A 26,266-nucleotide genomic window follows, 5' to 3' on the forward strand; every position below is an offset into this window, starting at 1 on the left:
GCCCCTGGGGACCTGGCAACACACGGCTCCCATCTCGGGTTTGGCCTCTGGCTCCTGGGAGCTCCGTGCCCTGTGCATCTCAGCACCATGGCCGGGAGTCCGCTCCCGGACCAGGGCATCTCAACTTTTTTTTAAGACGGAGTTTCGCTCTTGTTACCCAGGCTGGAGTGCAATGGCGCGATCTCAGCTCACCGCAACCTCCACCTCCTGGGTTCAGGCAATTCTCCTGCCTCAGCCTCCCGAGTAGCTGGGACTACAGGCACACGCCACCATGCCCAGCTAATTTTTTGTATTTTTAGTAGAGATGGGGTTTCACCATGTTGACCAGGATGGTTTTGATCTCTTGACCTCGTGATCCACCCACCTCGGCCTCCCAAAGTGCTGGGATTACAGGTGTGAGCCACCGCACCCGGCGAAGGGCAGCTTTAATGTGCTTACCTCGCTGGGGGTCTTGTGAAAACGGAGACTGATTGTGCAGGTCGGCAGGGGGTGGGATGCCGCGTTTCCAGCAAGTTCCCGGGGCTGCAGGTGTCCTGCTCTGGGGACGACGCTGGGGCCTGAGGAGCTGGATTCTTACTGGGCCCAGCAGGAGGCGTTGGCATCACATGGATGCGGAGCTGGGCTGTCTGGCAAGGCTCAGTGGCTGGCAGAACCCCACACAGGGACACAGAGACGCTTTCTGCATGTAAGCCCTAACACCTAATGCCCCTCCCTGCGGGAGACCCACAGTGGAACACACACCAGACGAAGCTTCAGGTCGGCTTCTGACCCCCCATCTGCAAGACACCTCCTCCCACTGGGACGCCCGGTCTGAGGAGCCAGCTCTGGCCCTGCAGTGGCCCTTACAGGCTCCGCCCCAGCCCCTCTCCCATCTCGAAGGCATTGGGCTGTTTCCTGGGGCCCCCCATTACCAACTCCCTGTGTCCGAGACTCCTGCCCAAGAGGCCCGAGCCCCAGCCTGCTTCTCCAACACCCTTGTGGGATTTGTGAGGGAGCCTCTGAGAGGAGGGGTGGAGGTCAGGACCCCCTGCCCAAAGGGAGCCTAGGCTCTCCCCTCCGCCTCCTCTCGGCAGGCTCCCCTGCCCGATTCACAGACTCGGAAATGTCTCCAAATGAATGAAAGAAGCCATGGCCAACCCACACGAGTGTGCCAATAAGCATTTTCATTTATTTAAGGAAACCGGGAAAGAAGCCAATCCCCTGAAGAGAACATTCCAGTCAGTTGGTGGGGGCCAGTGGGATGCCATCAGGCTAGCCTTCCTGGAGGGGGTGAAGGGTTGGTGCAGGGTACAAGCTGAGAGTGAGGTTAAAGGTCAGAGAGGAGGGGCTGAGGAGGTCACCTCTCACCAGGAGTGGACAGCTAGAGGCTTGAGACTGGGGTGGTGCTGTGGGGGGGATGGGAGGGGACTGCACATGGGGCTTCATCTTCACTGCCCCCTTCCCCCAGCCCACTGTGCCCACCTCCTGGGATGGTAGGATTCGGGCAGCTGGAGCCCCAGGTGCTGGCCCAGCTGAGGAAGGCTGCCTTCCCTGTTCTGGGTGGCTGTATGTAGCCAGAAGCAGGACCAGACAACGACATGGCCCCTGCATTACAGCCCAGGTCCCAGGCAGGGTTGGAAAGGGTGGGACTGGGCAGTGGGGATGATGAGAAGACCCAGACCCCAGACCCCACACCTCAGCCCCGGGCCCCAGGGCCAGGGAGTTGCCTATGTCTGCACGTGAGTCAGCTGGATGTCACCCCCCACTTCTAGTCTGTTAATGTCGGGCAGGTTCCACAGGCGATGGTAGTATTCAAACAGGTGCTGGCCATCCACGGCCACTTTGAGGCAGTGACCTTCACACAAGATCCACACCTGTGCGGAGATCATGCCGTTTGCACTACCCTTGGGAAGTCCTCCACCCTCACTGCCGCCTCCGGCCTCCCTCTCTCCCCAAACCTTAATAAGCCTCTCACCTGCACTCTGTCCCCACCGAGTGATCGGCTCTTCACTAAACAGGCTCTTTCCCCTGCTGTTCCCTGGCCTAGAACACTGATCCCACCCCATCAGGGACGGGAGCGCTGGCTGTGCTGTCTATCCCTCAGACCCAGCACACAGGAGGGCTCGGTGCCCGGGCTCCTGCAGCATCATCGGCCTCCTGACTTGTCTTTTCCACCCCAGTGCCGCCTCCGTGAGGCAGTCGGGTACAAATGTTAAAACCTCCTGCCCTCTGCAATAGCTAACATTCTATCGCATGTACCATGTGCCAGGCACTGTCCTAAGCACGTTACAGACACTGTCTCACTCCTTTCTTACAGTTCTAGGAGACTCATATTATTATTAGCTCCATTTTGCAGACGAGGAAACGGAAGCATAGAATAGTTAAGTCACTTGCCCAAGGTCACACAGCTATCTACAAATCAAAGAGTGTTGCTCCCTGGCTTGGAACACTCCTGTGGCTTTTCACCGTGTTAAAATCCAAGCTCCTTTCCACGGCCGCAAAGCCCTATGTCAGTCATCTCCCACTCTGACTGCAGAGTATAATCGCTTAAGCATGTTTTAAAAATACGAATGCTCAGGCCGACTGCCTCAGTGCCTGACAGGACGATGGACTTGGATGGGCACAGCCCTCCCGGAATGGTGGTGACGAAAGGCATCGGCTGCCAGAAGGAGGGGGACAGGTCAGCCAGTGGCGGCCAGCACAGCCGCCATGCAGAAGGAGAATATTGTACCAGGGTCCAAGAATTTGGGCTGTCAGCTGAGAAGCCCATGATATCTTTACTTGGTTCAGGAAAAGACAAACTTTACTGATGTTTCCTTTGTAAGCCCTCTGGGTGATCTGAATGTGTAGTCAGGGCGGTGCACGCCTGCCTGCTGTTCCTGGCCAGGCCACACCCGCGCCTCTGCACTCGGGCCCTAGCTGCCCCTCCCAGCCTCGCTGTCTCATTGCTCTGTTATGCTTTCTGCGTGGCACTGTCCTTATCTGCGATAATCTGTTCGTCTTTAGTTTCCTTGTTCCTTCCCCACCTAAACTGTAAACTTCCTGCAGCCAGAACCCTGTCTGTCTGCTCATGACTGCGCCCCCAGCATGTGGGGGGCTTCAGGCAAAAAGTGGGCCACAATAAAATAGCTGTTGAACGAATAAGCGAAGAAATGAATAACAGCTCCTGCTTGGTTCTAACGGGACATGCACTGGCTGTGACCACAAGCAAGTAACCTGCGCTTGTGAATTTGCTTCCTCATCTGTAAAAAGCAGATCCCAACACTTCCTTCATCTGGGACAGTTAAAAATAATCATAATTTGTTGGCCATCTTCTCTTCTTCTGGGCCCTCATCATGAGGCATCAGCTCCCACCCTGTTCAAGGTCTCCCTGACCTCCTTCACCCCCTCCCCTTGTGCACCCAGAGGAGCTTCTCCAAGCTCCAGACCGCGGTGGCTTACCGAGAAGCTCTGGCCTCGGGTGAAGGGCATTTTTCGGGGCAGACTCCGCTCCTCAGACCCCCAAGAGTTGTTGATCTGGCTGTTGCGGACCACAGCATTCTCATTGAAACGGGGGTTCAGGTGGAAGGCGATGTGGCTCCCACAGCACAGGTTGATGTGGAACCTGCGGGGAGAGCTTACCTGGACCTTTGTCCCCTGGGCTCTGGGCCTCATTTCCTTCCCATCATCCGCAGCCTGCCCAAAGCCAGGGGAATGGCCGGAATGACCCGGAAGGACTCTCTCTTCCCAGAGGCCACTGGAGCCCTTGGCTTACCCCTGAGCACTGGGCAGGACAGTGCCGGACAGGATGATGGACTTGGATGGGTACAACCCTCCTGGAATGGTGGTGACGAAAGGCATCGGCTGTCGGAAGGAGGGGGACAAGTCAGCCAGTGGCAGCCAGCGCAGCCGTCACGAGGAAGGGGACTATTGTGCCAGTGTCCACGAAGTTGGGCTGTCAGCTGAGAAGCCCAGAACATCTTTACTTGGTTCAGGAAAAGCCAAACGAAAACTTTCCAGTGCTCCTTAAATTAATGGGCTTAGTTCAGTGTCATAAAAGGAACTTTGGCGAAACACACAGAGGCTCGTGGGGTGAAAGGGAGGGTAGTGCAATGTGCTCGCGTTGACTTGACAGTTGAAGGTTGGAAGCTCCTCTCCACCGTCTCCTAATTCACTGGGATGCTCTGAAGAACTTCAGCTTACCAAAGGATAGCTTGTAATTTTGCAAGGCCAGCGGGTCCTCCCGCAGCTGCCCTCCACCCGCAGCCTGCCCACCACAAACAGAAGCCCCGCCCTCCCTGAGAAACCACTTACATAGGCTGGGTGGGGGTACATCATAGGTGAGATGGCAGGATTCTGTGGAAGAGACCAGGAAATTCAATGGGAGAGCGCATGTGTGCACAGCGCTCCCCACGCCACCCACACATTCTGGAGGGGGCTCCACTGTGAGGCTGACCCCGTGAGGCTTTGGCCCTTGGACCCTCCCATCTACCTCCCTTTTCGTGTTAGCTGTCCTGGAACTTCCTGCCATGTTCCCGGACCCCACCACGGTCACCTGCAACAGGCAGCCCCACTAACGATAAGCCCCTGCCTGATTTGCACAAGAAAGAGAAAAGCTTAAGCCTGTGATCAGTAGTGACATCCCAGGGACCCAGGATTCAGCTCACATCGGGGTGCTGGGGCCTCTGCATTCCCCACTGGGTCACAGAAGGGCCAGTTTCCCTCCTGATCTCTAGGGAACCTGTCTCGTCCACCACTGGATAAGTCCCGCTTCTTCCAGAACCTCTGCTGTCCCAAGGACAGCTTTAGCCACATGTCCCAAGAGCCAAGGAGTCAGCCCCAGATGTCCCCATCCTCCTTGCTAACCCCTTTCTTCCCGACTCTAGGGCTCTGGGGAATTTAGCTCTTGGTGAAGGAGGACACTGGGCAGCTATGAACTGACCAGAACTTGTAGACTTACAGAGAACATCTGTCCAGGGACGCTCTGCACCGTGTGGATGACGGTTTGGGTCTGGAAGAAAGAAACCAGGTCTCACCCAGGCTCTCCCATGTGAAGACCACCAGCTCCCACCAGAGGGCGCCACACGGCAGGCACCTCCCAGGGTGGTAACCAGCCCAGTGGCCCCACAGACCCCACAAAGGGTGGGTCCAGGTGTTTCTTCTCTCAAGGGGATGAGGGAGGGGCAAAGGTTAGAACCCTGGAGAAGACAGATGGGGACGCTGGGGGCTCTGGTCCATCTTTCCTCTCGGGGAAACGTCTCAGTCTAGCCTCCCTTTGTTGGCGGGAGAAGTGAATGTGGGGCCACTGTCTTCCGTGGCTGCCCACGGAGCGGCAACTCGGGTTCCTTCATCAGGCCCAGCCAACCACATCCACCCTCCAGCCTCGCCAAGCCGGGCAGACGGTCAAGGGCCTGGCCTCTGATGGGAGAGGCCCAGTGCCTGGTCCTGCCGCCTCCAGGAGCCCCCAAGAAGAGCCAAAATGAAGAGGATCCAAAAAGAAAGCAAGAGACTTACAATGGGAGCCGGGTTGGCGGGCCGCACGCCGGGAGGCTGCAGGGGAGACGAGGTCAGAACGGTGGTTAACGCTGGCACCACAGAACAGGGAGAGACACTGGCAGAACTCCAGGGAGGCTCTTGTGCTCAGAAACGCCTCCCCAGACACACTCGCTCCCAAGCAAGCCTTCCTGAGCCCGTGGCACCAGATGCTTACCCCAGGTGCGCAGGGGTTCGGGGTTGGGGGATAGGGTATCCCATTGGTTCCTCTTGAGAGAGAGCAGGATGGATTTGATAGAGACCTCATTGCTTTCTGTGGCTCCCAGAGCCAAGAGTATTACATCCAGTGTCATTTCAACCGTAAAGGAAGAAGTGGTATTTGTCGAAGGCCTGTTGTGGGCCGAGTCCTGGGCTGGGGTGCTTTCCAACGAGGGAAGCAGCCTCAGCTCCTGTGTCACTGGTGAGTCAATGAGACTCAGAAAGATTAAGCCACTTGCTCAAGCTCTCCCAAGTGGAAGGGATCAAATCCAAAATGGCAGCCAGTTCTGCCTGACTGTATCCACCACACCTTCTGTATCCTCCCCAGGGCCAGGGCCAAAGTTGGGCTGCCCTGCAAATGTTCCTTGGGGCTCCACCAGTCCTGAAGTCAGCGTGGCAGGAGGCAGGTGCGCTGTCTGTACCGTGATGGGCCATAAAAAGGCTTCGGAGACAAAGCGCCCCTCCTCCCAGTCCCCACTGCTTGAGTGGCAGAGGAAGGGCTGCCTGCCTCCTGTCCTGGGTCCTGCCTCACCCAGCAGACTGTTGTTGCCTGTCTGGGATCCCATTCTCCCTGGCTGTGTGAATCGCATTCCACATTCATTCTTTCATTGAGACCCTACTGAGTGCCAGGCACTGTGCAAGTCAAAAAGCCACACTCCCAGCCCTCTGGGGCCTCATGGGCACAGGGAGATGGGGGTGGAGTGACAGGGACAGACATGCACACACAGTTACAATGGGGTGCTGTGAACTGGCATGCCACAGATATGTACAGAGTCCATGGAGACGCGGGGGAGGGTCCAACAACAGTCTGGGAAGCGACACGTAGGCAGAGCAGGGAAGGGCACTGAGGCGTGTGCTGGGGGCAGGCTGGGGGAGGGTGCTTCTGGGACTAGGGACTGCATGTGCAAAAGCATGGTGGCCCCCGGAGGGCCTCGAGTGAGGCTCGGAGGCTGTGTGAGCTTCGTAGGTTGGGGGTGAGGCAGGGAGGTGGATTGGGGACTGACTGGGGTGGAATCCGTATACAAGGTACTCTGCTGGGGAATTTGGGCTTCATTTAGAAGGGTTTGGGGCTTTTAAGATTTATAAGCAGGGAGACGGTGTGACCAGATTTGCTCACAAGAAGGTCACTGTGGCAGTGGTTGGGTGTGGGGGGGTGGGGAGCTGGACCACTGCTGTCACGGTGAGGAAACTCAGAGGCCCGGGCCACGTTGGTGGCTTCAGGAGGGAGACACGTTGGTGCCTTGGAGAGACATAAAGAAGGGGGAGTGAAGAATCCAGGGCAACTCCTAGGTCCCCGGCTCTGGTCGCCTGGCGGACACAGACAGGGAACTCTTGGGTGGGCAAGATGGGGCCTGTAGTCCCTGGGTGGCCTGCTGGCTAGAGCCAGCCTCTCAGACCCCCGGTCCTTCCTGCTATCTGCTCAGCCACCCAGGGCCTCTGTGTTGAACTCACTTTTGGTCTGCGCCCCTTGGGCCTGGGTGGGAAACTGACAGGCTGGGAGAATTGCACCATGGAGAAGGCAGGCTGAACAGGGACTGCGCGGGTGTTCTGTTAAAACAAAAGGCACCGGGCGGTGAGGAGAGGCATTAATGGAGCCAAGGAGAAGCTGAGAGGCAGAGGCAGGGTCAGGAGGGAGAGACCAGGCAGGGAGGGGGATGCAACAAGCAGGTGAGGGCCACACAGAGGTGGGAGGGGCAAGGGCCAGTTCCAGTGAGCAGCGCAGGGGGCTGTCTCCCTCCGTCTCTTTTCCCACTTCCACCCACAGGGGAGAGAGGGAAGGAGGGAAGAGGCTCAAAGGGCAAGGAGCCCAGATGTGCTGAGGGCCTACTCTGTGCTTCTCTCATCTCAGGGAGCTCCCTTGAATGCCAAAAGGGTAACAGCGGCTCCCATCCGGCTGCTTGTGGGCATGTGGGCTCAGCATCCCCTAATCTTCCCATTTTTTCACCTGGTATTAGTATCTCCTGACCTTCTTTAGTTTTATTTATGTTATTATTCAAACAAAATTATTTTAGAGATGGGGTCTTGCTATGTTGCCCAGGCAAAACTTGAATTCCTGGGCTCAAGTGATTCTCCCACCTCAGCCTCCTGAGTAGCCGGTATTACAGACCTCCACCACCATATCTGGCTCTCCTGAACTTGTTGGCAACACATTCAAAGTTTTTAAAACACAGAGGTCAAAGAGACCCTAGTGTGGGCCCAGGCAGGCCATTGTGTGACCTCTGACATCCGTCTCCTCATTGAACCACCCATGGGGGGCAGGCAGTGATCATCTCATCTACAGATGAGGAAACCGAGGCTAGGGGAGGGGAAGTCGCTTGTCTAAGATCCCTCGGACGATGAACCGCAGCGCTGGGAATCTGAACTGGATTCAGTTTGGTTCCTGAGCCTGGGCTCTTTCTGGAACAGTATGGCCTCCTAACCGGGGTGGAAATTGAGGGGTGCAGAGAAGGGGGCAGCCGAGGAGTCTGGGAGACCAAGGCAGGTGTTCCGGACAGAGACAGTGACACAGAAGGAGGGGCAGAGTGACAGAGGAGAAAGGGCAGGCAGACACTGGGACAGGGCACCAGAGATTGTCCCCAGAGCCACCTGGGTAGGAGATTGGCTGGCGGCCTTGGGTCCCCCAGCAGGGCCTGGGCACAGTTACACTGGGCCCTGCACCCCGGCCCCTGGGACCGGAGCCAGGTGGACAATCTGACCTGGAAGCTGACGGAGGACAGCTGCACAGAGCCATTGACGCAGAGAGTGTCCACACGGTGGAAGGGCACGCGGTGGAAGTACTGCACGAAGAGGCTCCCATTCACCATCACCTGCCACAGGAGAGCACGTGTCCTGGGGGAGGCAGCCCAGGATGGGATGGGGACCACTTTAAGCTCCTGGACGCCTCCTTCTAGAGAATGAAGACCTGAGTCAGGCCTGCAGTGTGGGGCTGGTTATAGGTTACAAGAACGTGCGTGTGATCTGAAGGGCGTCAACCCGTCTCCACTTGCTCTAGTTGTTGGGCTCTTAGTTCTCACAGCTGTTTATTGCAGGAGGCTTGTCTTTCTAGTCTTAGCTCACCTGGGGTTTTATTTATTTATTTACTTTTCCTTCAACTTATTATTTTTTTTAGATTGAGGGCCATTTTGTCACCCCGACTGGAGTGCAGTGGTTCAAGCGATTCTCCTGCCTCAGCCTCCCAAGTAGTTGGGATTACGGGTGCCCACCACCATGCCCAGCTAATTTTTGTATTTTTGGTAGAGATGGGTTTTCACTGTATTGGTCAGGCTGGTCTTGAACTCCTGACCTCAAGCGATCTGCCCAGCTCGGCCTCCCAAAGCGCTGGGATTACAGGCGTGAGCTGCAGCATCCAGCATCTTCAACTTTTAAGTTCCAGGGTACATGTACAGGATGTGCAGGTTTGTTAACTAGGTAAACGTGTGCCATGGTGGTTTGCTGCACAGATAAACCCATCACCCTGGTATCAAGTGCAGCATCCGTTAGCTATTCCTCCTGAGGCTCTCCCTCTCCCGCCAGGCCTCAGCGTGCGCTGCTTCCCCCCCGTGTCCATGTGTTCTCATCGTTCAGCTCCTACTTATAAGTGAGAAAATGCGGTGCTTGGCTTTCTGCTCCTGCGTTAGTTTGTTGAGGATAATAGCTTCCAGTTCCATCCATGTTCCTGCAAAGGACATGATCTCGTTCCGTTTTATGGCTGCAGGGGTACTATGTAAATAGGCATAAAATGCTCACAGGGAGCAGAGGAGAGGCACCTCGGGTGGCATACTGAGTGGATGGGAACATCCTTATCTCAGATAAGCATACCCGGACGGACTTACCCGCCTGCTTCTTGAGCTCAGAGACCTACTCTGCCTGCAAAGGTAATCTGTAATGTGCTTACATAATTATACCCTTAATAGACCCTGGATAAAGTCTGGAACAATGTCGCTGAAAAATAAATATTATCAGGGACCTGGAGAGCAGGAATGGTGATAACAGAGGAGTGGAATTAACTTGGAACTCAAAGACACACAACAGCAAACAGCCACGTGATGCCTCCACGGGAAACACCCTTACAAGGAAATGGTGGTGTTATCTGTATTCTGAATGTCAGTTAAGAAAATTAAGTAGAGGCCATTCACCAGATAGGGCCAGGGTCCAGGGTGAGAGGTGGGGAGGAGATCCCTGCTCACCTTGAAATCCGAGCTCTGCACCAGGAAACAGAGGTGAAAGGGCATCCCCTTCTGGAAGGGCAGCTCCCTCTTCCTCTCCTCGGGCCCCCAGCTTCCATTCATCTTCGTGTTGCACACCACGTACCCTCCCTCTTCAAACCGAGGGTTGAAGTGGAAGGCAATGTCATTTCCACTGAAGCCGGTCTGAAAGTCCACAGAAAACCTAGGCCCAGGAAAGCAAACAGTCTTCTGTAGCATGGTTTACTGCCAGTGATGGGCACAGAAGGGCCTCCGCGCCTCTGCCTGGCATTTGTCTGGGATCTCAAGCACAACCTGCGTGCCGGAGACCGCTCGGCTGGCATCCTTTTTGTTCCTCTAATTTGAAACTAATGTATTTTTGTCAATTTTTACATTTTGCCTTTAGAGCATAATTTTTTTTTTTTTTTCTTTGAGAGATCAGTGAGTCCAGAGGCTCTATGGTGGGCCCTGCAGGCAGCCAGCCAGGGTCACCACCAAACCAGCAGAGACTGCACACCTCTGTGCCACCCGGTCGGGGTGCGTCAGTGGGGGTCAGCCAGGCCTGCGTGAGGGTCGGGGCCCTCCCAGCCCCTGAGAAGATGTGTGAGCTCCTCTCTGCTCCCAGACAGCCCACCTTGGGAGGAGGAGGGGTGGGAAACCTTATTCAATGTTGGTATTTTGAATTGGCTTAGCATTTTCCAGAAAAGGCCTTGAAACCAAATGAGACCAAATCACTTTTAATGGCAATTTTGAATGTTTTCATTCAAAATTGAAACGAAATTGAAGGAAGTTTTGTTTTTGCAACTCTCAGTCACAGTGTACCAGGTTCAACCCAGAACATAATCATCCGCCTCTGACCCCCCCACTCCCTCCTTAGACTGTCAGCTCCCAGGGCCCCATTCGTGCTGGAGTCCAGGTGAATGGCAGCCCTGGATGCAGGTGGTGACTGCCGGGTGGTGCCCTGCAGCGTGGGTTAGGGATGCGCTGGGCCTCCCTGAGCCAGGCATGTGAGCTTGGATGTTGCTGTTTGAACTCACCCAAGCTCACAGGCGCAGTGATTTACTAAGGACGAGGCTGGAGAGAAACATGTCCATCCACATACACACCTGGTGCTGCTGGAGTTGAGGATGGTCCCACTGACGGTGATCTGAAGTCCGTCCTGGAGACTCCCTTCGATTGTCCCAGTAAAGGGGACGGGCTGCAGGAAGAAGGTGTGGGACTGTCAGTCAGGGGGCCAGCCTTGTGTCTGTTCCCCTCTAGCACTAGTCAGTGTCTGGCCTGGGTGTGACAGACCATGTGAGAGGCTGGGGTGCGGCTGTGACCAGGACAGATGGAGTCTCAGCCCACGGGTCTTAGGGTCCCATGTGGAGCAGACACAAATCCAATTAAGTTACTCAGACAGTCTAAGCTTGTGATAAGGAGAAGCCTGGCCCTGAGAGGAGCCATCAGAGAGCGTAATGTCTTCTCTAATATCTCCTTTCGGTCCATTTCCTACACTCAGGTCAATTTCCTGCCTCTCAGGCAGCTGAGCTTGCAGGAGAGTCCGAGAGGCAGTGGAAGCCACATCAGGAACGCAGCCGGCGGAAGGCCTTCCTTCCAGGCAGGGAGGCAGCATGCAGAGGCCCTGGGCTGGTAAGGAACTAGGTAGCAATGGGGGCTGCTGGACCCCGTGTCAAGTTCCCAGCGAAGGCCCTGGGACCCTGGCTGGGGACTCGGGAGGCCCATGGGACCAAAAGGACCCATCAAGAGTCTGGAGGGTCCACCAACAGGGTCACCCAAGAGGGTCAAGAAGGCATGTCCTCTCCCCACCACCACCATATAACAATGGCCACCATGACCTTTGCCCTCTGGGCCACCTGCAGCAGAGCTTCTTCCCCATGCCCTCTGCAGCCCTGAGGCAGCCTCTCCTCTACTTCTGCCCTCATGCTCCCCACTCCTTCCCTCGGGCCTTCTGCACCCCCGAAGCCCTCTCGTAGTTAGTTCCCCACCCATCCCAGGCCTCATGGGCAACCACTTTTGTCAAATTCTCTTTTCTTTTCCACACCTCTTTAAAGGAGCCATGGGTCATGGTGAGGCGTGCCTTGTTAAGAGTCAGGCCAGCTCCAGGTCTGAATCCTGGCTCTGCTGCTCATGACTGAGTGGCCTTGGGAAGCCTGTTCCACCTCTCTGCCTTAGTTTCCTCATGTGTAAAATAGGAAGCTGTTTCTCCTGCTACGTATGATGGGTGATTTCATGAGAAGCAGCTTGCGATGCAAGAGACTGGCACACAGGAGCTGCTTCTCACTGCCGCCTACCCACCCCCCCCAACCACCCCTGGTCTCTCTGAGCAAAATTCACAAACTGGAACTTTCTGATTTTCAAAGTTTACTTCTGAAACGCCTCATATCCAATGTGATTCTATAACCCGCATTAAAGCACAGTTCTGTCTCCTATCTGATTTTCACGTTTTTCAAGTTTTTCTCTCTTTAAAAAATTATATATATATATATATATATATATATATATATATATATATATATATATATATTTTTTTTTTAAAAGAGATGGGGTTTCTCCATGTTTGCCAGGGTGGTCTCGAACTCCTGACTTCAGGCGATCCACCTGCCTCCGCCTCCCAAAGTGCTGGGATTACAGGCATGAGCCACCACGCCCAGTCTGTTTTTCAAGTTTTTAATGTCTTCTCTAATATCTCCTTTAGGTCAATTTCCTACACAAATTAAATGCCTAAAGGAGCCAGGCAGGTGATGTGTATGAGTGATAGGGAGAGATGGCCAGGTAGGGAGGGTGGGGACTGTGGCAGAGTAGATGTCACACCCCTCATCTAAAAAAGCAGCCTCTACTCAGCTCTAACCAGTGAGGACCATCTGGGCCCAGTATTGGCAGAGCTTCCACATTTTCAAGAGAAGACAGAAATCTGGAGTGGTTTTTTTTCCTGTAAAACTTTCATTTCTTGGGGGAAAAAAAAATCTGTCAAAAAGGATTATGTGAAAGTTTCTGGCTGGGCACAATGGCTCACATTTATGATCCCAGCATTTTGGGAGACTGAGGCAGAATAATCACTTAAGCCCAGGAGTTAGAGGCCAACCTGGGCAACAGAGTGGGAACCCCATTTTTACAAACAAATTTTAAAAAGCCAGGTGTGGTGGCACATACCTTTAACCCCAGTTACTTGGGAGGCCAAGGTGGGAGGATCACTTGAGCCTGGGAGGTGGAGGCTGCAGTGAGCCATGATCACACCACTGCATTCCAGCCTGGGCAACAAAGCGAGATCCTGTCTTGAAACCCCCAAATTCCTATATTATAGAGATACATAATGAAATATTTGCAATGGAATGATATCTTTGGATTTGCTTCCACATGTCTGAGGGTGGGGAGGGAAGCGAGTAAGGATACAGGATGGAGCAAGACAGGCAAGAGCTGGTCATTGCTGGAGCAGAGTGATCGGTGTGTGTTGTCGATGGTAACAATTCTCTCTGCATGTATGAATTTCCCATAATAACAAGTTAAAAGAAACACGGTGCAGACCAAACAGAAAATACCCACCAGCCAAGTTCAGCCTCCTGGCCACTGCCTTCTGGTCTGTATTGTTGAGTTGTGTGACTGAACCCTGGGAAACCCATCCTCATTCAGTGTACACGCCTGGCACCGTGAAAGCCCCCCGGAAATCTGGGATCTGATTCAGACAGACTCTGCTCCCCACGGATTTGAGGGGGGGCATCTTTTCTTACCCCTCGGGTCAGCTCTGAACTTCTTACCAGTAAGTACTTTAGTGACCTCAGGCAAATCACAGCTTCACGGTGTCTCTGAGTTCTCTTTCTTGTCCCTGTCTACACCAGCGGTGTGACGGAAGGAGAGTCAGGGTAATCCAGTTACGGACCAGCACGGCATAGGATCAGGAAGCCTGTAGTCCCTGAAACGTCTGGGGAACCTTTTTCCCCTTGCCTGTTTGTGGAAGCCTGCGATTCTCTCCAGAGCCTGTCATACTATCATGAGTAATGATGCTTCAAATACACATGCTCCTGGGAAGCATGCAGCCCCCACTTCAGCATATTCACACCGCAGTGTCTAGAATTGTCCACACGCAGGGCGTGGTGGACCTGGGCTCTCAAGTGCACACAAGGCTTAGTTAAGGAATCCAGGAGGGAGAAAGAGCAGGTACAGATCATGGGGGTGGGACAGGACAGGTTAATTCTAAGGCAACAAGTTCCCCCAAAAAGTTCTGTGAGGTTTCAAAATGTCTTAAATGGTGCTCCTAAATTCGGAAAAACAAGATTTTATTTTTATTTATTTATGATTTTATTTTGAGACGGGTTCTTACTCTGCTGCCCAGGCTGGAATGCAGTGGTGTGAACACGGCTCACTGCAGCCTCCACCTCCTGGGCTCAAGTAATCCTCCCACCTCAGCCTCTGGAATAGCTGGGACCAAATAGGTACATGCCCCACGAATTTTTAAATGTTTTTGTAAAGATGGGGTCTCTATGTGTTGCCCGGGCTAGTCTTGAACACTTGGGCTCAAGCGATCCTTCTGTCTGGGCCTGCCAAAGGGCCAGGATTTCAGGCATGAACCACCCTGCCCGGCCTGAAAAAAGGGATTTAAAATTGAATATCATCCTACAAACAAGGCTATTCATTGCAGCATTATGACATGAAGGATTATAAAGCAAAGCACTAGAAAGAGTTTTCCTGTTAGTCCTCTAACAGGAAAAAGGTGAAATAAATTAGGGAATTTCCATATAATAGATTCCGTGTAGCTTTAAAAGGAAAGAAAAAGAGGAAGAGAGAACTCTGAGCGCCGATATGGAATGATGCCATTTGTATAAAAAGTGGGTGGAGAAGGCTACGGACTTGCATGTATTTATATGTAAAATACCTCTGGAAGGAGTTATGGAAACTTACAACACTGGTTATCAGTGGGCTACCCCAGAAACATCCACCTTTGAATCCCCAGAAACTGTGAATATGTTGTAGAGGAGACGTTGCAGATGTGAATACGTTAATAATTTTGGCACAGGGAGCTTGTCCTGCATATACAGGTGGTCCCAATGTAATCACAAAGGTCCTACAAAAGGGAGGCAGGAGGATCAGAGTCGGAGGCAGGAGATGTGACAACAGAAGCAAGAAGCAACTGGTTTTTTTTGTTTGTTTGTTTTGAGACAAGATCTCACACCGTCACCGAGCTGACGAAGTGCCGTGGCATGATCTCAGCTCACTGCAGCCTCCACTTCCCCAGGCTCACTCAATCCTCCCACCTCAGCCTCCCAGTTTGTGGGGACTACAGGCAGGCACTACCACGCCTGGCTACTTTTTGCCTATTTTTTATAGAGATGTGGTCTCACTTCATGGCCCAGGCAGGTCTCAAACTCCTGGACTAAAGAGATCCTCCTCCTGCCTCGGCTTCCCAAAGCACTGGGATTACAGGCATGAGCCACTGCACCCCGCATCTTTAAAAGCTGCTGGTTTTAAAGATGGCTGGAGGGGCCATAAGCCAAGGCATGCAGGCAGCCTCTAGAAGCTGCAAAAGGAAAAGAAACAGACTCTCACCTGGAGCCTCTGGAAGGAAACAACCTTGCTGACACGTGGTTCTAACATCTGACCTCCAGAATCATTAAGAGAGCAAATTTGTTGTTTTAAGATTGGTCAGCCAAGGCTGCTGTGGAATTTAGAGCTGTGTGTGCAGGAAACCCAGGAAAACAACTGGACCCGCTTTTGTTCCATGCGGTGCAGGAGGATGGATTTTTGCATTGGATTTATGGTCCCACAGGCCTGGGCTCGCCTCCCAGCTCCATACACTGGCAAGTCAGATATTGGCCAAGTGGCCAGGTGCGGTGGCTCAAGCCTGTAATCCCAGCACTTTGGGAGGCCGAGGCGGGTGGATCACAAGGTCAAGAGATCCAGACCATCCCGGTCAACATGGTGAAACCCCGTCTCTACTCAAAATACAAAAAATGAGCTGGGCATAGTGGCACGTGCCTGTAATCCCAGCTACTCAGGAGGCTGAGGCAGGAGAATTGCCTGAACCCAGGAGGCAGAGGTTGCGGTGAGCTGAGATCGTGCCATTGCACTCCAGCCTGGGTAACAAGAGTGAAACTCTGTCTCAAAAAAAAATATATATATATATATATGCCAAGTGACTTGACTGGCCTGTGCCCCAGTGCCCTCCCTGAATGGTAGGACAGTGACACCACCCGGCAGCATTCTGAGAGGACCAGATGCGATGCCATGTGCTGAGCCTCTGGCTCGTGTCCAACTTGACGGTGCAGCTCTTTGCCTGAAATAACTCGATCCCTCTGCTGAGTCAGAACTTGCTTTCTGTTCCAGGTTGTACCCAGAGACTGGGGACTTTCTCCCCTTTTTCTATCTGGAAATCTAGAAAGCAGAGCTGGGCCCTATGGACCAGAATGTGGGAAGCCTTGTTCTGGACTGAGCATTACCAGCAGATACCCAGGCCCGGCCCCGACAGTGGGGAGCTCAGCCTGGCTGGCCGAGACTGACAGTAGGAGGCAGTTTGTGGCTCTTAGCCAGAGTGCCCGGCTGCCTCAGAGGCTCCACGGTCCTGCGGGCCACCTTCCATGACACTTTGATTTTAGCCTCTGACCTCCAACACCGTTAAGAGCAACGTGCTGTTTTAAGGTTGGCCAGCTAAGGCTGCTGTGGCATTTGGATCCACATGTGTCCATGAAGTCTCTGGGCACAACCAGGAACATTTCTCCTCACAGGCACCAGCCATTTTTACAGATGAGGAAACTGAGGCACAGAAAAGTTTCATAATTTGCCCAAAGCTACACAGCTGGTCAGCAACAGAGCTGGGATTTGAACCCCAGCACCCACCCTTTTAACTACCACACAGGCTTCCTCTCATGAGGAGCTGAGAACATCCTCATTCCGGCTCTCCCAGTACTTCCCTGGGCCACACAGCAGGCGGTTCCAGCTTCCCGCCATCCTCAGAAGAGGCTGGGTTAGATGAGCCCGGACAGGAAGTGAGAGTGAGGTTTCCAAGCCAGGCCCTCAGCCCCTCAGCCCTCCTCAGCAGGACAGCGAACTACGTGACATTCTCCTACTGTCACTGTGTGGAGGAAGTGTGGCTCCGGCTGCCAGGAGGGTCACCGAGTGAGGCTTAAGTGTCCCAGCCTAGGGGTGCCCTCGTGGGGTAGAGGAGAGCTCTGGACACCCATGGGGGCTGCACTGCCCGTCTTTCTTGTCTAGACTCCAGGCCCTGCTTTAACTCTCTGAAACTCTCTGATGCCCATAGGAGGATTCTCCTTCCGAATCCAAAGATTAGAAAGTAAAAACCAGTCACCAGCACAGTATGTCGGAACCTGGAAGAAGCTTTGGGATCGCCTCTCTGACAGAGAACCAGAGACAGGGTGACGTGCCCAAGGCGGCACATGCCGACCCTAAGCCCCCACCGGTGGGCTCGTTCCAGCTTCCCCCGGCCCCTCCGTGCACGTCCTACCTCGGGGGACTCCACAGGGTGGCTGAGAGGTCGTTGGTGACAGCCAGGAGGAAACGGGCCACCTTTCCCTCCTCTCCCTCTCTGGGGTCTAGACAGCAGAGCCGAGCTCTGCAGACCAGAACACAGGCAGCCTCATTCTGGACTCAATGTCACCAGAGGGCACCCAGGCCCCACCCTGGCCTCTGCTGAGGTGGTCCTGGCAGCTTCCCTGCCCTCAGCGCTCCGCTTCTGTCCACCCTCTCCACCCCGCCTCCCCACCCAGGAAGGGCCCATCAGCCCACCCTCTCCAGCTCCTCAGGAAGCTCTTTGCCCAGGCAGGGTGAGATCCTGTGACGGGACCTGGCCCAGGACACAGTGACCCCTGAAGGCTCCTGGGCTCCTGGGGTTGCCAGTCCCATCTAGGGGCATTTGGCAACTGGCCTCTGCCTCCCTGAACCTCAGATTTTCCATGTATGAAGGGGACTCATAACCCTCACAGGGTTTCAGCAAGGCCTCTGCTGCCCTGTGACCCTACACTGCAGGGACGGTCCCTGCCCCCCAACCTCTGAGGCTATCCCTGCACAGATGCCCTGAATATGCCCATGCCTTGTTAACTGACCGACCCTTTGGAGCACAATCCCCTCCTCAGGGGGCCTTCCCTGCTGCCCCCAGACGCCTAGTAACATGAAACACTCTCAAAGCACCTGCAGGGTGCCAGCCACTGTTCACAAACACTAGATACACCACCTCCTCAATCCAACTCCCACCCCTGGGAGTGGGAGGGGCTCAAGTATTATTCCCACTTTACAGATGGCGAAACTGAGGCCCAGAGACCACCAGGTAGCAAACAGCCAGACCCAGGGAGGTCATCTCCAAAGTTAACACCCTTAACTACCCAGCGGGTTCTCACTGCCCCGGAAGCACGCTTCCTTCTTCATACAAAGCACCCCGCTCTACACCTCTTCCCCTGAGCACGCGGGACAGGACAGCACAGCTCCGTCCGCATCGGCAAACCCTTGCCTCATGCCGATGAGCATCCCTCCGGGCACGAGCGAGCTCAGCATGGCACAGTGTGCCTGGATGCCCCTGCTGACATTTTGGCCCTGCTTGTGTTCTCCTGGGAAGCCCCCGCCCCTATCCCCGTCACCCAGGAGCTGCTTCCTCAGAGCCCCAGAGCTGTGTAGCCCTGGCTGCGGCAGCCCCACGCCCACGGCCCCGGAACTCACTGGGTTCAGGTAGGTAGTCGGGGCACCGCTGAAGGCCATCGCTCCACTGCCTCTGTGGCACTGCTGCCTTTCACACCTGCCAGGCAGTTCTCTGCAGAGGGAAGGAGTTAACAAAGAAATAGAAACCAAAGCAACTTGGCTGTTATTCAATGGGGAGGAGCAGGCAGCAAGAGGAAGTGGGTCCAGAGAGGGAAAGGCAGGGTGCTGGGTAGAGCACTGCGTGATACTCTGAGGGAAGTGAGCACTCCCAGCCCCGGTGATTTTCCCTCCTCCCTCTCCTGTGCTTTGGGCTCCACCCCTGAGCCCAGAGCCTATTTGGTTCTTAGAGGTTTGCGATATCCAACCACCTTGACACAGCAGTGCGTTGCCAGATGACACTGCCCGGAAGTGTGTGGCTGTGTAGCCTGACCACACTTGGTCACAGAATCCAGAAAATAATGGGGCTGGGTATTGCCTGTGGGTAGGGTGCCGGAGAGGAAGGGAGGCTTCAACCCATTCTACATCCAGAAGCTGAGGCTCAGAGTCTGAGGGACAGGCCCCAGGTCACACGGCTAATTCGTTGTGGCAGCCTGAGTTATATGAAGATTCTCAGACTCTTCAAAAACTATTTCTCCTCTTTAAATTTCTATTCTTCATATAGAAACATAATAACTTAGAGGGGAATATTTTATAAGAAAAACACCTTAATGGAGATTTTTATTCTAGAGTGGGGGGTGCCCAGGAGCTTCTGATCCTCCCGCTCTCAGTGAATTTCTCTTTCTTCTCTTCTCTATCCTTATTTTCTGTGCCTTAGGACGGGGGGATAAGTCTTGGACACACTAGAACATTTCAGGTGACATGTGGGTGGGAAGGAACGTATGGCGTGAACTGCCTTTAATCGGCTTGAGCACCGCGTTAGGGGAAATGATTGGTCGAAACAGAGAATAACAGGATAAGCTGCAGCGTGGGGAGGGAGCCATGAAAAAACTTCCCTGAAGTCGACCAGGTCCCAGCGATGTGCTGGCCAGAAGGCCCAGAACACAGGCTGGGATGGGCGGGTAAAGGCCTGTGCAGGCTCGAGGGGAGGGAAGGCGCAGGGCCATACATACGTCTGCACCTCTCTTCCATCTTGTGCTCTGCCTAGATGCACGAGAACCTGCGGGCGAATGCCTCTGAGATGCTCCCCCAGGCTGCGGCATGTGAGCCGTCTGCATGCTCCCCGTTACGTTCCTGGATCAAGTAGAATTTGACCAATTTAAGGAGCAGACAGTTTAGGTGGCGCAGAAGAGAGAGAAAGGAAGGGAAATTCTTCGAAATCCTCTGTGACACCACGGACAGCAGGAACAATTTCATCATGCGCATCATTTGCAGGCTGTCGCCGACCGGTTGGGATACGGAACAACTGGGACTCTCACTCACAGCAGACTGGAGTGGAAAACAATCCAGCTTAGAAAAGCTGGTGGGGTATGGTGGCTCACGCCTGTAATCCCGACACTTCAAGAGGCTGAGGCAGAAGGATCACTCCAGTCCAGGAGCTTGAGACCAGCCTGGGCAAGACAGGAAGACCCTGTCTCTACATATAATTTAAAAAGCAAATTAGCCCGGTGTGGTGGTGCACACCTGTGGTCCCAGTTACGTGGGAGGCTCGCTTGACCCTAGGATGCCAAGGCTGCAGGGAACCGCCATCACGCCGCCGCACTCCAGCCTGGGCAAAGAGCAAGACTCTGTCTCAAAAAAATTAAAAAATAGAAAGAAAAACCGCTTGGTGAGTTGTCACACAGCCAGATACCGACTTCTCCTATGTTCTGGCTTTTCCACTTCTAAAAAATTACCCAAGGGAAAGAAAAACATATTTTTCTGTTTTTTAACAACTTTATTCATCGTAGCCCCAGGCTGGAAACAATGCAAATCTTCACCAGCAGCAGAAGGGAGAAATGAATTGTGGTTTTCATACAAGAGTCGCCTCAGCAATAAAAAGGAGTGAGGCTACAGGAAACATCAACGGGCCTCCCAACTGAGCAGAAGCAGCCAGATCCAAACAGACACATGCTGTGAGATTTCCATTCAGGTCGAGATGAACAGGCTAGAATGGCGTTACCCTTGGGAGTCACTGACTGGCATGGGCATGAAGGACTCTTGAGAGGCTGGAAATATTCTGGATCTGCTTCTGGGTGGTGGACACACAGGTGTTTACATTCCTTAAAAACAGGCTGAGGCTGGGTGCAGTGGCTGGTACTTGTCACTCAGCACTTTGGGAGGCTGAGGCAGGAGGGCTGTTTCAGCCTAGGAGTTCGAGAGCAGCCTGGGCAGCATAGCGAGACCTCGTCTCTACTAAAAATAAAAAAAAAAATAGTTAGTGGGGCATGGTGGTGCAGGCCAGTGGTCCCAGCTCCAGGGAGGCTGAGGCAGGAGGGTTACTTGAGCCTGGGAGGTTGAGTCACAGTGAGCTACTATTGTGCCACTGCACTCTAGCTTGGGTGACAGAGCAAGACCCCGTCTCAAAACGAAACAAAATTCAAACAGAAAACCAGGATCTGTACATTTTACTCTACCTAGACAATATCTCCATAAAATACTGCTAAAAGAGAAAATCTTCCAGAGTCCAAGGAGACACAGGCACAGATAAAGAGTTCCAGCAAGTTAGCACCTTAGTATCACCTTGAGCCTTGGAGGTGAGTCACAGGTAAGCAAACTCACTAGTTAGTCCAGCCCATAAAGGAGGGCCCTCTGCTCCACGCCCTGCCTGGAGGGGCCCCAGTCATACCCAAAGGCCAATGTGTTTTTAGACTAATAGACACAGTAGGGAGGTGCTTTGAGGCACAGTGCCAGGCCACTGAGAATTCTAACTTCGGCAGCCTTCAGTCACCACAATCCATTTCCAGGGGTTAGCTCTGGTCTTCCGGATACGAGCAGCAGCCCTCGGGACTGTTCCTTCTCAGAGTATTCAAAGTCGCAGACCCTTCCTGGAGGCCCTTTGTTCTCTGTCCCATAGACTGAAGGATCTTTCCAAAATTTAAGTCTGCCACCTCACACTCATTAGGATGGCTACGATTTAAAAAAAAAAAAAAACCCAGAAAATAACAACTGTTGGATAGAAGGTGGGTAAACTGGAACCCTGTGAAAACAGCGTGGCTGTTCCTCAAAAACCTCAACACAGAATTACTATATGATCCAGCAATTCCGCTTCTGGGTGCATACCCGAAATAACTGAAAGCAGGAACTCAATCTCCGAGTGCGTGTGCACCCATGTGTGCAGCAGCATCATTCACAAAAGCCAACAGGTGAAAGCGACGGATGCGTGTCCATCAACGGATGAATGGATCAATGTGGGCTAGACATACAATTCAGCCCTAAAAAGGAAGGAAATGCTGGCACATGCCACACATGGATGGTCCCCGAGAACATAACGGGCTGTACATAGTAGGAATGGCCCACGTTTGAATCTTGGCCCTGTCATTTGCTTCTTGTGCGGTCTTTGGTAAGTTTCATTTCCCCAAGCTTCCTTTCCTCACCCATAAAATGAGGCGAATGAATGTGAACCTTAGAGAGAGGCTGTGGGGATGAAATGAGGGAATGCATGAAAAGGGCTTGGGGCTGAGCTCTGCACGCAGTGCCCACGCACCAGCACCTTCATTTACTCCCGGACTGCACCGATCCTGTGCCCGGACCCGTTCACCTTTCCCAGTAGTAGAGCTCCTCACGAAGGAATCCTTCCATCCACAGTGACGCCTCCAGCACAGTGGGCCCTCAGCAGGGCAGTCAGTGATGCCCGTGGATGCCCGAGTCCCGTCGTACAATGCAGGGAACTCTGGGTCCTCTCGTCCACTTCCCTTTGGAAACCTCATTGTATAGGTACAGCCGTATGGAACCATATTAATCACTGCAACATGCATGCACACACCCCTCCTGAGAACAAACATCCTCACTGAGCTTATTCTGCCTCCATAAAGTCAGATACATGGTTCTAACTGCTTCCTAATTGCCAGTGCACCTCTCTCCTGCAGACTAAGACAAAACACTACTTGGCTTCACTCCATAAATCCAGTAGTTTAACGCAAGTGGTTCCAACCTTTTTGGCACCAGGGACCAGTTTCACAGAGGACAATTTTTCACGGATAGAACAGGGAGATATGATGGTTTCAGGATGAAGCTGTTCCACCCCAGATCATCAGACGTTAGACTCAAAGATTCCCATAAGGAGTGCATGACCTAGATCCTTCACCTGTGCGGTTCACGGCAGGGTTTGCGCTCCTGTGAGAATCTAATGTCGCTGCCTAACTTCATCCTACTGTGGTTGGAGAAGATGCTTTGTACGTTACCTGTTTAAATCTGTTGAGACTCAATGTGTGGCCTACCACATGGTCTACCCTGGGAAATGTTCCACAACTTAGCACTATCTTTTGAACACAGGGGGTACTCAGTAAACATCTGACAAGTTCCCAGACTTCCGTTGAGAGGTTCTGGAGTCAAAGACGAGGCCAGAGTCCTGGACTAGCCACGCTGCAGCTGTGTGGTCCAGGGCGAACACCTTATCCTCTCCGTTTCACATTTTCCTCAGCGGAAACATCATAATTCTTTCCATGCCACCTTGTGGCCTTGTGAGGATTAAAGTGAGATGGCGTTTATCAAGCACCTCTTCTCCACCTATCTGTGTAACTGGCAACGAGGGGCTCCTAGAAATTGGATTCGATGAACACCACCTCAATCTGCCACATAAGCTTCCATAAGGCTAAGGCACCTCCAGTCCATGGTCTGCTCATGGCTTTGTTGCTGCTGGGAGCTGGATGATCTTCCTCTGCATTGTGGCCTTTGACGCCATGCCATCTCCATTCCTCCATCTGTTTAGAAACACTGCTGCTGAGGTCCTGGCATAACTTCTTCCTTTGGAAGGAGCTCCTTAATCCCTAGACCAGGGGTTCAGACACCCCAGATCCATTCCCATGCCATCCATCCACACGGTCCTCCGTACTCATCTAGAACTGACCAAAGCAAACACGAGCCCCGGGACACCTTGGTATAACTTTATTCACAAACTCCAGATGCCCGGGCCCAGCTTAGCCCATGCACAGAAGGCATGTTCTTGCCAGTGGCAAAAAAAAAACCGATACAGCACGTTTGTTAATACTAACCATTTTAATTTAAATTAATAGCATGTCTGGAAGACAAATGCAGTTGATAGAAAATATAAAAACTTTACTGTACAATTTTTACATCACATTCAAAAAAAAAAAAGCAAGTGTGTGGCTTGTGGCCACAGAAGATGCTAGGTTTGCACACGCTGATGAGGTCCTGGCTAACACTGCTGCACAGCACAAACTCCAACTGGCTTCACATTGACATGCCCGCCCTCCCCCCCAGGCCAAATCCACACAGAACAGCACAGGTTGCCAGGGCTTGCCATTCCCCTCTGTGACCTCAAGAGGAAATGCTGTAAGGAGACAGAGGGTGTTTTGATTTGGCGACATGGAGAGATCAGCTTTGCTACACACTGCTCACAACTAACCCCAAACTAGCTAGGATTCAAGACTTTGAGTTAGGCAGAAACCCAGGGGGCTGTGGCTCTGGTGGTTCAAGGCAGCAGGGGTTCTGAGGCGAGGCTGGAAACTGGGGGTGCCTTGGAGGACCCAAGTGTGGGCTCCACTCTCAGACCCCAGTGGGGACTTCCACAGCCCCTCAGAGCTCCCCCAAGCCCTCCCAGCCTTCTCCATGCCCTTCACAGTGGGCCGTGAGGGCTGAATTCACAGTATCTGTCATCCTTCGTGTTTCCAAGGCAGACGGAGAGAACACACAGAAGGGCAGGTGCCTTCCTAACCTCAGTTCACAGTCACTGAAATACAAGGGAAGCGGGGGGACCACCACGGGGTGGGGTGGGGTTCTTAAAAGACAGGCAGCGCAGAGGTGGCAGGCTGAGAGCCAGAAGGCTGCCCCCAGTCCTCCAGTTCCACCTTTGGGGCCCAGTGGCTTCTGGGTTCCTGGAAGGTAACAGGGCCCCACCAGGTCATCAGTTCCTTAAGAGCAGGGACCGTGACTGCCCCACCTCTAGGCGCCCAGCACTTGCATACGGCCAAGTACACTGTAGTTGCTCAACGAAGTGCTTCTTTAACTGTGATGCTCAGGAGAAAAGGCCAAACCCGGACTGACTTTCTGGGGGCCTGTGCATCCCACTGTGGCCTGGCATCAGGGGTTGGGGAGGAACTGAGCCTGACTGGCTGAGCTGATGTCCAACCGTGGGGCTCACCAGGACATCCATCGGGCCTGCTCTCGCCTGGAAAAAGGGCGCCGTTTGCAGGAGAAAGGTGGAAGGCCGGAGACACAGGTGATCCCTGGGAAGGGGCAGGGATGTAGGAGGCCCAAAGGATGACAGGGCAAAATAAGCAGTCCCACCACAGCACAGAAGCCCCGCATGGAGCTGAGTCCGTGTGGTTTACGGCTACCCCTCAAGTGCTGGGAAGGGTGAAGACGCTGATGGACAGGCACGCTGGCACTGCTATACAGCTGTGCCAAGGAGGGGCTGACCAAGGGGTGCCCGACCTGGAGAGGCGGCAGCTCCACAGCTTCCTGGCAGAGCAGCTATCTTCTGTGGCATTTTGACCAGGCTCTGGTGCGAGGGAAGGGGCTGGAGACTGGGGCTCTGGTAGGCGGGTCTAACTGCAAGGGGTGGGAGCCACCTCCCTCCCTCCCCAAGTCCGAGCTCAGAGCATGGTCACAGGTTCCGGGCCTGAATCCAATCTCATCTTCACTCCCAACACCCCTTTCTCCTTTCTGGTTTTGGAGCCGAATGCAGCCTAACCTCCACTTAAGGGCTCCCTTGCCATCTGGAACTTTTCTCTGCAGGTGAGAGTTGCTAATGAAGACAAGTGTGGGGCTCTCGCCTCAAAGACTTTTCCAAATCCAGCCCCTCCTGCTTCAAGTGCACACAAGTAGAAGGCCTAGTGGTGCCAGAGAAGGCTCTGCAGACGGGGGCCAGCTAGCTGGGTCTACATGAAAGGAGTCACGGGCCGCATGCCACCCATCTGAGCTCAGAGCATGGACAGAGGAGTTGGTAATGGGCTAAGGGGTTTCAACAGGACTGACATGGAAGAGGTGGGAAATTCTAGAACCTTCTGGCATGACTGACAAAGGGTTTTACAGTGACAGGGTCACCCTGTGGCTGGGAAGAGGGCTCAGGTACCTTCGCCATCTACTCCTTCTCCTTCTCCCGTCTTCCTCGTTCTCACCCATCCAGCCCTTGCGGTCAGATGTCAGTCAGGGACTGGGATGTACCGAAAAGCCGAGGTCCTGAGTCCCATCACCTTGACGCCTGCTGGGGCTTCATCGAAGACTCACATCTGTACAAGCCATGGGTGTTTCCTCACCTTGCAGCAGAAACCCTGGCTTGGAACCACTGGGTGAGTCCAGACATTTTCTGGATTCTGTTTCTATTTTTCCAACAGGAGCAGCCTGGATTACAGGGATAAGAAGGTGAACCCAAGCTCTCCGGGAACTCCAGACTCCATAATCTAACTCAGTTCCCAGCCAGGGTTTCCTCCGCAAAACGAGGAAGGGGCAGCCTCCCTCTGAAAGGACAAGGGGAGAGGCCTAGAGAGAGTCCCCGATTCCCTCAATGGGCTCTTGGGCCAAAAAGCCGAGTCCAGGGCAGACCTTGTGGGCTCCCGCTCCATCCCAAGAACAGCTGCAATCGCCACGCGTGTCTTCCCCTCTGGCCCAGCATGGGTCCCTACGAGGTCCTCCAGAGGACACAGCCATCTCCGCCATCC

The 26,266-nt window shown here is 53.6% G+C and overlaps 1 protein-coding gene across 5 annotated transcripts; it reads right to left on the reverse strand.

Moving 5' to 3' along the window:
- Window positions 1-1,143: 1,143 nt before the first annotated feature.
- LGALS9 (galectin 9) lies at window positions 1,144-26,211 on the reverse strand. 5 transcript variants are annotated; one of them, XM_074388486.1, is made up of 11 exons: window positions 18,531-26,211; window positions 10,979-11,070; window positions 9,876-10,077; window positions 8,406-8,516; window positions 7,162-7,257; window positions 5,473-5,508; window positions 4,919-4,969; window positions 4,273-4,314; window positions 3,734-3,822; window positions 3,421-3,495; window positions 1,144-1,853 (listed from the first exon to the last, which is right to left on the reverse strand). In XM_074388486.1, exons 1-11 carry the CDS (start codon window positions 18,567-18,569, stop codon window positions 1,748-1,750), a joined length of 939 nt encoding a protein of 312 aa, XP_074244587.1. In that variant the 5' UTR covers window positions 18,570-26,211; the 3' UTR covers window positions 1,144-1,747. The 5 variants fall into 5 exon arrangements, with proteins under 5 accessions (XP_074244587.1, XP_003931452.3, XP_003931451.3 ...); XM_003931403.4 differs by having other exon boundaries at window positions 3,421-3,583; XM_003931402.4 differs by lacking the exon at window positions 7,162-7,257 and having other exon boundaries at window positions 3,421-3,583; window positions 18,531-19,192.
- Between the last annotated feature and the right edge of the window lie 55 nt (window positions 26,212-26,266).

The sequence above is a fragment of the Saimiri boliviensis genome, chromosome 17 (assembly GCF_048565385.1).
Source record: "Saimiri boliviensis isolate mSaiBol1 chromosome 17, mSaiBol1.pri, whole genome shotgun sequence".
In the NCBI taxonomy this organism is placed as follows: domain Eukaryota; kingdom Metazoa; phylum Chordata; class Mammalia; order Primates; family Cebidae; genus Saimiri; species Saimiri boliviensis.